This window comes from Sinohyriopsis cumingii, chromosome 6, assembly GCF_028554795.1.
Source record: "Sinohyriopsis cumingii isolate HCF-2022 chromosome 6, ASM2855479v2, whole genome shotgun sequence".
In the NCBI taxonomy this organism is placed as follows: domain Eukaryota; kingdom Metazoa; phylum Mollusca; class Bivalvia; order Unionida; family Unionidae; genus Sinohyriopsis; species Sinohyriopsis cumingii.
The window spans coordinates 167,880,016-167,893,159 of NC_142966.1; the positions used below are offsets into that span (position 1 = coordinate 167,880,016).

General features: G+C 35.8%; 1 protein-coding gene across 1 annotated transcript in view; it reads right to left on the reverse strand.

Moving 5' to 3' along the window:
* The window catches only part of LOC149798496 (uncharacterized), a 42,107-nt gene that overhangs the window by 12,585 nt on the left and 16,378 nt on the right, over window positions 1-13,144 (reverse strand). Inside the window, exons 6-11 of the mRNA XM_089963699.1 lie at window positions 12,916-13,071; window positions 11,331-11,405; window positions 10,715-10,870; window positions 8,510-8,665; window positions 6,974-7,048; window positions 6,339-6,494 (exon numbers count right to left, since the gene is read on the reverse strand). Coding sequence (XP_089819825.1) covers window positions 6,339-6,494; window positions 6,974-7,048; window positions 8,510-8,665; window positions 10,715-10,870; window positions 11,331-11,405; window positions 12,916-13,071 — 774 coding nt within the window. The remainder of the gene's footprint in view (window positions 1-6,338; window positions 6,495-6,973; window positions 7,049-8,509; window positions 8,666-10,714; window positions 10,871-11,330; window positions 11,406-12,915; window positions 13,072-13,144) is intronic.

The following is a 13,144-nucleotide window of genomic DNA, read 5'->3' on the forward strand; positions in this document are numbered from 1 at the left end:
ATCTATGATAAAGAAAAGGATAATCGAGTATGTACTTCGCAAAGAACAAGCCCGTTACAGAGCAGGGGTTATTCTACAATAGTATATTCACATTTAAATATTAATTTGTAAGTATTTAAGTAAGAATAAGGGTAGCTTCTATGAAATATTTTAGACTCTCAAAAAGCCTTTGAGAGGAATTTATTGTACCATAAGCTAGTGAGCGAAAATATTAGTTGATGCATATTAAGAATCAAAACTGCAATCTATAATGATGCAAACACATGTCAAAATGTGTATTACTGTTATTGCTTTTCCTCTTTTCCTTTTCCGTGAACAATATATATATATATATATATATATATATATATATATATATATATATATATATATATATATATATATATATATATATATAAGCTCAATGGCATTAGGACGCAACGAATGCAAAGGAGTATTCGTTGAAGAATATTAACTATGCGGTAGAACATGTGACTATGAATACTGTAAAACACATATGGTAGTGTTACGTACTGGTCCAGACCGGCGCTCGATTATGCCTTAAATTTGATATTGGAGTCAAATCATGTAATCAACTCCATGTTGATCTGTTCGTGAATATTACTAGGAAGTAAAACAACGAAACACACGTGATTGCACAGACGAATAAAGAAATACATGATTTAATAGCTATGATTTAAAGAAATTGCAGTTTCGAATCCTAGAAACCCCCAAAACTAAAACAAGTTATTGATGGATTTCTTAATTAGAGAAGGTTTTCCCTTATATAAGCATGCCTACCCTGTATCAAATAAGGCAAATCGCACAACATCATGTAATAAAACTACCATATCGTATGTTAAAGGACGACATATTTCAATTATTGAGACCTAAACTTAAACGGAATCCACATGCGGCCCCCACCAGTTGTTAATGCAACAGTACAAAAACTACAACAATTCGAACTTGTGCGTATTATATAAATTTCAAGAGGTTCATGAGAAGCTGACATACCTCAGATACTGGACCATTTGAGGATGAAAAGCACCTTCGTGGCGATGAACAAAACTATTTTACATACACGTTTACTATTGCATCTATTGAGCATGTTCGTGTCCAAGTATAGCAATCACTAGTACCTGAATTCAAACTTCATACTCATATAATGTTGCTAGAAAATCAGATGGCAATTATTCCATCCACATACAAACTAGGCATATACGCTTGATAGCTGTTAATAAATTCGATTTCTGGCATCATATCGGTTTTATAAAACATTGGCCATTTTGGAGTTAAATGAGATATTGTCCTTACGATGCAGCAAGTTATGCAACTTAGTCGTGAACGAGGATGGATTTAAAATGACAACATCGTGGGATCAGAGCAGTGCTCGTGAAATCCTGAACGACACCAGAACCATCCGTGATGACAATGAGAAAACCATCAAACGATTCTTAAGACATTGGAGAAATACACCAATGCAGGATCAGGATGGACTCGTGACAGATGTATTAAAGTCGAGGTAATCTCTCACCATATCAGCCGTTTCGTGGAAGTTACATACAAACGCCTGAGTGGGTAAGTTATGAGCGTAAACATTTTGGACGACAGTTGTTTTGAATGTTCAATTTTGTCAGCGTTATGTCTGGCTTGTGATAATCAAGACATGCCTCGAAAATACCGGCAGCACCTGGGTGAATTCAGCTTTGGTAATATCGAATTTTCAATGCATTGTGCTAAAACCACACTGAATAAACTTGAAACACTTAACTTTTGTATCTCTGTTAATGTGTTTATTTATGACAAAGGATTTAATCCACTCCTCAAGATGCTGTACTCCGACAATGACTCGATGCTGATGCATATCTAAACCAATGATGTGTATGTGGATATGTCACAGCACTGCTTGGTCAATGAATTTGACATCAAACCAACCACATGAAATGTTTCTTTGTACTGGTAAGTAAATTTGTTAGAGCGTTTCTTTGGCTTACCATTTTTGAACAGCTCCATGCATAACCTTTGAGGCATTTACTAGTTTTTCCACGGCGACGTCAGATTTCCAAATTCCACTCGGACTGTAGAATATTTTGGATAATATCCAGCTTTTTGAATCCATTGTTTGTTTGTATTAATATTATTTACGTTTGAGGAGATCCAGAAGAGGCAGATGCTCCAAGTGCAATCTTTGCTTTCATACATCGTAGGACGACTAATCGTGCGATTCATCCTCCAGCATCTGGACCCGTAATCATATTAAAGTCATGGACAAGAGCTATACTGGCGCGTTGACTTGCACGGATATCGTTTGATATATTTGGCACCTTAGGAGTGACTGAAGCTTCTTTGAGGTTAGAAGGCCATCAGGACCTTCTGAAGAAATTCACTTTAACTCGGCAGTAAACACTTATCGTGTTGTACACGAATAATCTGTGGTCATATATGGACTGCCTACAACACATCGACACGGGTCGACTGATTTCCGAACAAGACTTTCGAACACTGTACCCGACTCATTACTTTTCATTGCAACACTTGGAGTTGTTCAGACAGTCAGTCATTGACGTGTATTATTATACAAAGATAGCTCCCGCTGTTGCCAATTACATGTGTTATGTTGTGATACGTTCTGACAAGACTCTGTTGCTGGAGGGTGCTGATAGAAGAATATGTCATCGATGCACCTGTATTTTCACACATTGTTACATAATAATGTCCTATCACAAAGTGAAGGTCACCATTAGTGAACATTTGCTGGGGGAAAAATCCAATGAAAAACAATTGTGGGGTCACCTTGAAACTTTCTTCAGCAAAACTGGCCGGAAATGTCCTAAACACAATTGACTCAGTTTAATGCAGCGAATTAAAAATATACCTTTAATCAAATTAAGATTATCCAAGTCAGAGGTGACACAAATACCAAAGACTAGTGTAATATTTCCATTGCCTACAGCGATTCTAGCAGCGGCTCGAGCGGTTGCAAAAGTTAATGTATGTCGGAACTGCATCGGCTTGGCGCTGAAAAAAGCAGTCGATGGACGCATAAAAAAGAAAGAAGTATTAGATTACCATGAACAAGTCGTCAAAAACCATCGGACAGAGGTCTTCGATTACCCGGTTGCAAAACATCACGCCTTTGACCAGGCAATTAACCAAATCTTGATTTACTTGAAATTGAACAAGCAATAAAACATTTTCATGGTGTATTTATGCAAAATGAACTGGCATAGATGGTGGCACACACACGTGAAACAGATATTGTCAACACTGATTTGACAACAGGATCTGACACTCACTGGGTAGCATACGTGGTGACACCTCAACAGCGTTTGTATTTTCACTCGTATGGACTAGCAACAACATTTGAAGTTGCTAATTATGTAACTAGGCACGGACGACAACCACTGTTTTATTCGACTTTGCAAGTACAAACACATTTGGATGGACTATTATGCGGCCAGCTAGTTGTTGAAACTTTGTATGCACTTTAGTGTTCACTGACACCACAAACACTGAGTTCATATTAAACGTACGTTTAATATTATGCAAAATGTCACTTAAAATGTACGGACCTTACTCAGCTCGACGACACAATGCTGATGTAGATTTGAGCGAGTTTGATACAAAAGCGGATTTGTCTAAGTTTACTAGTCGCGCTGTTGTTGGTGTTACTCCTGGTGATCTTGTGATTTTTGAAGATCAAACTGGCAAACTTGAAAGGTATACAATTTTACCGTAATAAGTGAAGTCAGAGTCAGTGCCGTGTGTGTTGCGTATATCAAAGAATATTTTGATAATGGTGATGCTACATAAAACAATACGTAGATGAAGAAATTACAAATGTGCCGCACCACCACACGTAGTAACACCATGGACCATAATTCTGGGGATATTAATCAAAGAAGGAGATGAAAAAACGGATGAATCAATCTTTGCAAATAGCTTATTTTAGGTTTTACAGATGATGGCTTTGATAAACCTAAAAGTCACATCTTAAAGATGCGCGAGTCTCGATGATACGTGTTCGTCAAAACTGGAAGTAAAGGTTCGTGGGGTCGAATGGCAATGTATACAGATGATAAGCAGCATCGTGGTTTGAGTTGTGTACCACTAATATCACGTCTCACATTAAACAACACAAAGGCGAAATATTACAAAGTTGCATTGTCAGCATCATTAGCTGCTGAAGATGAAATTCAGTTCGAAGCATTCAACATTTATCTGGACTGTCTTTGGTGTTTGTTAGATGTATATAAGTAATGGATTCTGACCACGGTGATGAGGTTGTGGAATTCAGTAACGGGTGTTGGATCAGCTAACATCAATAGTGATTTTATTCCATTTGCCAATGCCTATCTGCTTGAAACTATTACCATATCCACGTATACTCTAAAATATAATCACGTTAAGGGTCGAATCGATATTGACCGTTCGGGTCACCCTTATTTATCACTAGGAACTGGAGGCCAGCTTGAAGTAATCACATTAACACGTGAAAATACCCAGTCGTTGACTGCTGAAAAGGTGTGAAAACACTCCGGGATTGTTCCACAATGGCGACGTGATATTTTGCCGTTGCATCCACTCGGTAATGTTTCCGTTAATTAAATATTTTAAACCAGCATTGACTCGGTCAGCAGCAAAGGAGAAACCTGGTAGACCGACATTCAACAAAGACATACTTTCTTTTAGATAACACTTATTGGGTAAAGACAAGAATGATGGTTTCAAACATCAATCAGTGGTGTAATCAAAATATTCCTAAATGAAAGGGGTGCTAAACCTACAGAACCCACAATTGCTGAAAATTCAAAAATGTCCCAATCAGATATTTTTTTAATGATTTTATGACCGGTGTGCCAGTAAAATAGGGTAATTGGTTAGAAGTGCGTGTACGTGTTGCATCTGGACTTAAGGAATTTGAAAAAGTCATGCCAGTGTTCGTGCAATGGTAGTGTGCTTTTGTAATATGAATAAAAGAACTATGATAGACCCTCAATGTTACCAAAGTGAAAAAAAATAATCGAAGCTGAGCAGCAACTACAAAACGAAATCACCAAGAAAGCCGCGTTGATTGTGAGTCATAAACGTTTTTGTTCGTAAATGCTATTTGTGGTCTTGCCTCAGAGGCAGCTGTTGGGCTTGGTGTAGCTGGAATAACAGCCACGACAACCATCGTAGATGCACAAATTGGTATTATTGTCCGGGCTATATCGATAGTAGCCAGGATCTCTGGTGGTGCTAGAAAATTAATTTCAATTCATGAGTACGTGTCTATTCAGAATCGCTTACAGGAGCACAAGACAGTCTCAACACGATTAGTAAACTGTATTCGGTGGCAAGCGATGATAAAATAATTAGCATGGCCGAGTTCGAGATTCTGCTGGCGGAAACGGAAAGTCACTGACAACTCCGACCACAGATAAGAAACAATGTGATTGCGGATTTACAGACAATTAAAGACGAGTAAGGCAGGCCGTTTTGATGCATTCTGTATCAGTTGTAATCACACGGAAAGCTCTCTCTCTCTCTCTCTCTCTCTCTCTCTCTCTCTCTCTCTCTATATATATATATATATATATATATATATATATATATATAGCATGGAGAAGTATTGATTTATACCGTACTGGATAGATAACAACATGACTGATGTGTGCAGATACCATACACAGTCTCAAAAGCGTGCTAATCATTCTATGGGTTGTAAATAATACGAGTAGTGTTAATTTGTCCGGGTTTACCGTTTTACCTTTTTGGACCCTGATACACGTCATAAGCCTTTACCCCACATGACTGGCCATTTTTGTGGATTATTAATGCTATTCATCTGTAGGTTGCGCATAACATACAGTTCGTTTGTCAAGTCAAGGGAGATAGAGGCTGTGATGTGTATCATCGTGCCCAAAAGGGTAAAAAGAGCACAATCATATAATGACACTACTAAAGTTCATGGCATATGTGACAAAAAGTCTCTTTTTCATCAAATTTATATTTTGAAGCGAAGTCTTTTAAGATGTGGAAGAATGACTAACTGCATTGCTTCATACCTTTGATTCGAAGATAGCTCCCATTCTTAAATATGGGTATATATTGCGTTTATTTATTTTACCGTCTGTCTGACATTCTGCTTGCATGTCTGTCTGCTTAGGTATTTCTTTATGTATGTACGTGTGCACGCACGCACTCTCACTTATTCGCAGGTATTTTATAGTGTTGCACGTGCTCTAGGAGCTGATAGAAAGGACACTCGCTTGGTATCTAATTGTGTACTTCCTGAGGGACAATCGTCTTGAATCTCTACATGAACCTCCTATTTGTACGGTATTCTATTCTTACAATCTTTGTAGCAAACTGACCTGTTCATCAACGTTTCGTTTTCCTTCCTCAATTTCATAACGTCAGCTTCCAAACTTTCAACTTTTCTTTCATAATCGAGCAACTTGCTTCTATCGTTTGCTGAATCTGTTGCGTGGTTTTCTTCAGTTTTTGTCGTGTCTGAAACGTCATCGTGTCTAAAGAATAGTAAACGAAAAGTGGCATAATCAGATGCATACAGAATAAATTTCACGTTTGAAGTGGTAGAATACGGGAATACAGGAGAAGGTAGACAATGGTTTGTAACTCTATTTGCTAAAGAGAGACGATGCTAAATTGAGAATATAGGTAAATAATAAAACTGACCAGCATTCTGTTGCCTTATAATTCGTGAGATATTTAAATGAATTATGCGTAATCATTGCAAATTAATTCAAATAAAGATTAATGGAATGTACTCGTAGAAAAATGTTGTACATAGACTGCACTTGATCCTGCTTTAATAAATATTAAGATACAAGTGGAACCTTGTAAAGAATTTATTGATACAAAATTTACTGTAATTAATTGTAGCTATGTTGCTTGCAAAAAACATAAAAAAACTATATATAAAATGGTGTACAGGGCGCTCAAGTGAAGCAAGAAAAGTACATAATATTTAGTTCGTTCATAACACCTTTCATTCTCCTTTGTTTTCCGAGGCTTTTTTTCTCTGTGTTCGTTTTCTTGTTCCAGGCCTTCAGGTGCTTGTCTAAATGATAAAGAAAATACCATGCCGCCTCTATTATACATTATTGCGAAATTACATTCTATGGTCGCTATTATATTGCCCATCAAAAGCTTTTGGAAACATCCCGATTGAAACTTTTAGCGTAGTCATAACAAGGTTCTGTCTCCCTCCCCCTTCGGTACAAATGTTCGAGGATAACGTCTGAAACCCTGAAGTAATACCTTCCCCACAAAGGATGATTCACAGTTTGAGTGTTTCTTCAGCGCAATTCAAAAATCACCATTAAAATCTTGCATCTTTTACCAGAATCAGTCTGAATACTCTGTCTTTTATTAACTAGAATGTTCGATTGGGCACCTTGCGAAAAAACTAGCAGAGATCGTCTTCCTGAGGTTTGCCATTGCAAACAAACTATCAAGTTTAATCTTAGATGCTCATTGAAATAGCACGCATTGATGAAATAGAAATAAAGAAAGATAAAAACATTAAGAACACGTATCAGCCGATACTTGTATCAGAACAGGAATCACTGTTAAACAGTGGTTAGCGTGCAGGACTCTGTATCGCATGGGCCCCGATTCGAATCGTGCCACAGGAATAGTCCGTATTAGCTAGGGCAGTGTATCATTGTGCAAGGCATTTTACTCCAATTGCCGCGAAACTGAATTACCTTCTAGTCTTACAGTGCTGAAAATAATCCAACCAAGCGAATTGTCAGCATAAATCATTATCTAAATCTGAATAACGTTGCTAGAGAAACACATTTGTATACAACATGATTCATGGAATTCTGTTTTTATTATGTTAACATGTATTTTAATACAAACAGTTGAGATAATGCTACTGAAATACAGAATATGATGGGGATATTTAAACAGAATTGTATTGCCTTTTCTGACCTTATTGAACAGTTACAATAAATAATCAATTTGCATAAGTTTTGCTTAAATTGTAAATTAAAAGTAATTATTGAAAAAGCAGGATTGATTGTATTTCGAAGAGAAGCTTGTGACAGAAGTCATGAAATGTTGTATAATGGCCCTAAAGAAGTAGAATTGAATAATACTGAAAATCTATTGGATGTATAATTGTTTAGAAACATATTTCATGGTGTACGTGACCAAAACTGTATCATTTTCAAGCATTTAATATTTTGAAGTGTAGTCGAAAAAAATACTGTAACTCCATTACTTCGTATGTTTGACTCAAAGATATGGGTACCTTATGTCTTTATCTGTTTTACCTTCTGTCTTATATTCTGCTTGTCTGTATGTTTGCTTAGGTCTTTCTGTATATATGTATGTACATACGTATGCACACATGTACAATTTTTAAGAACATACTTTTGCATGTCTTCCTGGAGCACATGGAGAGGGCACTTGCTGCCGTATTTTACTGTGTAAGCGACATTCGTCTTGAATCTTTGCCTGAACCTTCTACATGTATGGTTTTTAATTCTTATGCTTATTGTAGTAAACTGACCTGTTAAGCAATGTGTTCTTTTCCTGCGTCAATTTGATAACGTCAGCTTCTAATCTTTCTACTTTTCTTTCATATTCGTGCATCCTTTTTATATCGTTTGCTGAATCTGTGGCGTGGTTTTCTTCAGTTTTTGTCTTGTCTGAAACGTCATCGTGTCTGAAGAATAGTAAAAGAAATGTGGCATAATCAGATATACACAGCTTAAATCTCACGTTTGAAGTGGTAGTATACGGGAATACAGGAGAAGGTAGACAATGGTTTGTAACTCTATTTGATAAGAGAGACAATGCAAAATTGAGAATTTTGGAAAATAATAAAACTGCCCAGCATTCTGTTGTCTTATAATCCGTGAAATCTTTAAACTAATTATGCGTTATCATTGCAAATGAATTGTAATACATGTTAATAAAATGTCTTCGTAGAAAAATGTTGTACATAGACCGCACTTGATCCTGCTTTAATAACTATTAAGGTACAAGTGGAAGGTTGTAAAGGATTTATTAATACAAATATTTACTGTAATTAATTGTAGCTATGTTGCATGTACAAAACTATAAAAACTAAATAACAAATGGTGAACAGGGCTCTCAAGTTAAGTAAGATAATTATATAATATCTAATATGTTGAAAACACCTTTTCTTCTTTGTTTTCCAAGACTTTTTCCTCTGTCTACGTTTTGTTGTTCCAGTATTTCAGGTGCTTGTCTAAATGATAACGAAAATACTATGCCACCTCTATTATATATTTTTGCAAAATGACATTTCATGGTTGCTATTGTATGGTCCATCAAGAACGTTTGGAAACATCCCGATTGAAACTTTCAGCGTAGTCATAACAAGTATGTCTCCCTCTCCAGCCAGTACACATGTTCGAGTATGATGTTTGAAACCCTGAAGTAATACCTTCCCCACAAAGGATGATTCAAATTGTTAGAGTTTCATTCAGCGCAAATGAAAAATCACCATTAAAATGTTGTATATTTCACCAGATATATAATCAGTCTGAATCCTGTCTTTTATTAACTAGAATGTTCGTAAGCACAGGTTGCGAAAAAACTAGCAGAGATTGTCTTCCTGAGGTTTGCCACTGCAAACAAACTATCAAGTTAAATCTTAGATGCGCGTTGACATAGCACGCACTGACGTAACAGAAATGAAGATACAAAAAAAAAAATCAGAAAACATATCAGCCAATACTTGTATCAAAATAAGAATCACAGTCAAACAGTGGTTAGCGTGCAGGACTCTGCATCGAAAGGGCTCCGATTCGAATCGTGCCACAGGAATAGTCCGTATTAGCTAGGGCAGTGTATCATTGTGCAAGGCATTTTACTTCAATTGCCGCGAAACTGAATTACCTTCTAGTCTTACAGTGCTGAAAATAATCCAACCAAGCGAATTGTCAGCATAAATCATTATCTAAATCTGAATAACGTTGCTAGAGAAACACATCTGTATACACCAAGATTCATGGAATTCTGTTTTTATTATGTTAACATGTATTTTAATACAAACAGTTGAGATATTAATAAAGCAATTGAAATACAGAATATGATGGGGATATTTTAACAGAATTGTATTGCGTTTTCTGACTTTATTGAACAGTTACAATATATCATCAATTGGTATAAGTATTGCTTAAATTGTAAATTAAAAGTACATATTGAAAACGGAAGATTGATTGTATTTATTAGAGAAGCTTGTGACAGAAGTCATGAAATGTTGTATAATGGCCCTAAAGAAGTAAAATTGAATAATACTGAAAATCTGTTGGATGTATAATTGTTTAGAAACAAAGTTCCTGGTGTACGTGACCAAAACTGTATCATTTTCAAGCATTTAATATTTTGAAATGTAGTTTAAAAAAATGCTGTAAAATGATTTTAACTGCATTACTTTGTACGTTTGACTCACATATACTGTCCATTGCTAGCTATGGGTACTTTATGTCTTTATCCGTTTTACCTTCTGTCTTATATTCTGCTTGTCTGTATGTCTGCTTAGGTCTTTCTATATATATGCATGTACGTACGTATGCACGCATGTACATCTTTTTACGAATATACTTTTGCATGTCTTCCTGGAGCACATGGATAGGACACTCGCTGCCGTATCTTACTGTGTAAGCGACATTCGTCTTGAATCTTTGCGTGAACCTTCTACACGTAATGTTTTTAATTCTTATGCTTATTGTAGTAAACTGACCTGTTAAGCAATGCATCTTTTTCCTGCGTCAATTTGATAACGTCAGCTTCCAATCTTTCTACTTTTTTTTCATACTCGTGCATCTTTTTCATATCGTTTGCTGAATCTGTGGCGTGGTTTTCTTCCGTTTTCGTAGTGTCTGAAACGTCATCATGTCTGAAGAATAGTGAAAGAAATATGATATATTCAGATATACACAGCATAAATCTTACGTTTGAAGTGGTTCGAATACGGGAATATAGAAGATGGTAGACAATGGTTTATAACTCTATTTGGTAAAGAGAGACAATACAAAATTGAGAATTTTGGAAAATAAGAAAACTGTCCAGCATTCTGTTGTCTTATAATCCGTGAAATCTTTAAACGAATTATGCGTTATCATTGCAAATGAATTGTAATACATGTTAATAAAATGTCTTCGTAGAAAAATGTTGTACATAGACCGCACTTGATCCTGCTTTAATAACTGTTAAGGTACAAGTGGAACCTTGTAAAGGATTTATTAATACAAATATTTAATGTAATTGCATGCACAAAACTATAAAAACTATATAAAATGGTGAACAGGGCGCTCAAGTTAAGTACGAAAATTATATATCTATTATATTAAAATCACCTTTTCTTCTCCTTTGTTTTCCGAGGCTTTTTTTCTCTGTCTTCTTTTTGTTGTTCCAGGCCTTCAGGTGCTTGTCTAAATGATAAAGGAAATACCATGCCACCTCTATGATACATTATTGCAAAATTACATTCCAAGGTCGCTATTGTATCGTCCATCAAGAGCTTTTGTAATTATTCTGATTGAAACTTTCAGTGTATTCATAACAAGTCTGTATCTCCTTCCCCAGTCAGTACAAATGTTCGAGTATAACGTTTGAAACCCTGAAGTAATACCTTCCCCACAAAGGATGATTCAAATTGTTAGAGTTTCATTCAGCGCAAATGAAAAATCACCATTAAAAATGTTGTATATTTCACCAGATATATAATCAGTCTGAATCCTGTCTTTTATTAACCAGAATGTTCGTAAGCACAGGTTGCGAAAAAACTAGCAGAGATTGTCTTCCTGAGGTTTGCCACTGCAAACAAACTATCAAGTTAAATCTTAGATGTGCGTTGAAATCGCACGCACTGACGTAACAGAAATAGCTGAAGAAAGATACAAACAAATCAGAAAACATCAACCAATACTTGTATCAGATTAGGAACCACAGTGAAACAGTGGTTAGCGTGCAGGACTCTGTATCGCAAGGGCTCCGATTCGAATCGTGCCACTGGAATAGTGCGTATTACTTAGGATAGTGCATCATTGTGCAAGGCATTTTACTCCAATTGCCGCGAAACTGAATTACCTTCTAGTCTTACAGTGCTGAAAATAATCCAACCAAGCGAATTGTCAGCATAAATCATTATCTAAATCTGAATAACGTTGCTAGAGAAACACATTTGTATACACCAAGATTCATGGAATTCTGTTTTTATTATGTTAACATGTATTTTAATACAAACAGTTGAGATATTAATAATGCTACTGAAATACAGAATATGATGGGGATATATTAACAGAATTGTATTGCCTTTTCTGACATTATTGAACAGTTACAATAAATAATCAATTTACATAAGTATTGCTTTAATTGTAAATTAAAAGTAATTATTGAAAACGGAAGACTGATTGTATTTCAAAGAGAAGCTTGTGATAGAAGTCATGAAATGTTGCATAATGGCCCTAAAGAAGTAAAATTGAATAATACTGAAAATCTATTGGATGTATAATTGTTTAGAAACAAATTTCATGGCGTACGTGACCAAAACTGTATCATTTTCAAGCATTTAATATTTTGAAGTGCAGTCTCAAAATGCTCTAAAATGATTTTAACTGCATTACTTCGTATGTTAAACTCATAGATACCGTCCATTGTTAGTAATGGGTTCTTTATGTCTTTATCTGTTTTACCTTCTGTCTTATATTCTGCTTGTATGTATGTCTGCTTAGGTCTTTCTGTATATATGTATGTATGTATGTACGTATGCACGCATGTACATTTTCTTTTTACGAACATACTTTTGCATGTCTTCCTGGAGCACATGGAGAGGACACTCGCTTCCGTATCTTACTGTGTAAGCGACATTCGTCTTGAATCTTTGCCTGAACCTTCTACACATATGGTTTTTAATTCTTATGCTTATTGTAGTAAACTGACCTGTTAAGCAATGCATCTTTTTCCTGCGTCAATTTGATAACGTCAGCTTCCAAAATTTCCACTTTTTTTTCATACTCGTGCATCTTTTTTATATCGTTTGCTGAATCTGTGGCGTGGTTTTCTTCCGTTTTGGTCTTGTCTGAAACGTCATCGTGTCTAAAGAATAGTAAAAGAAATGTGACATAATCTGATGTACACAGCATAGATCTTACGTTTGAAGTGGTAGAAT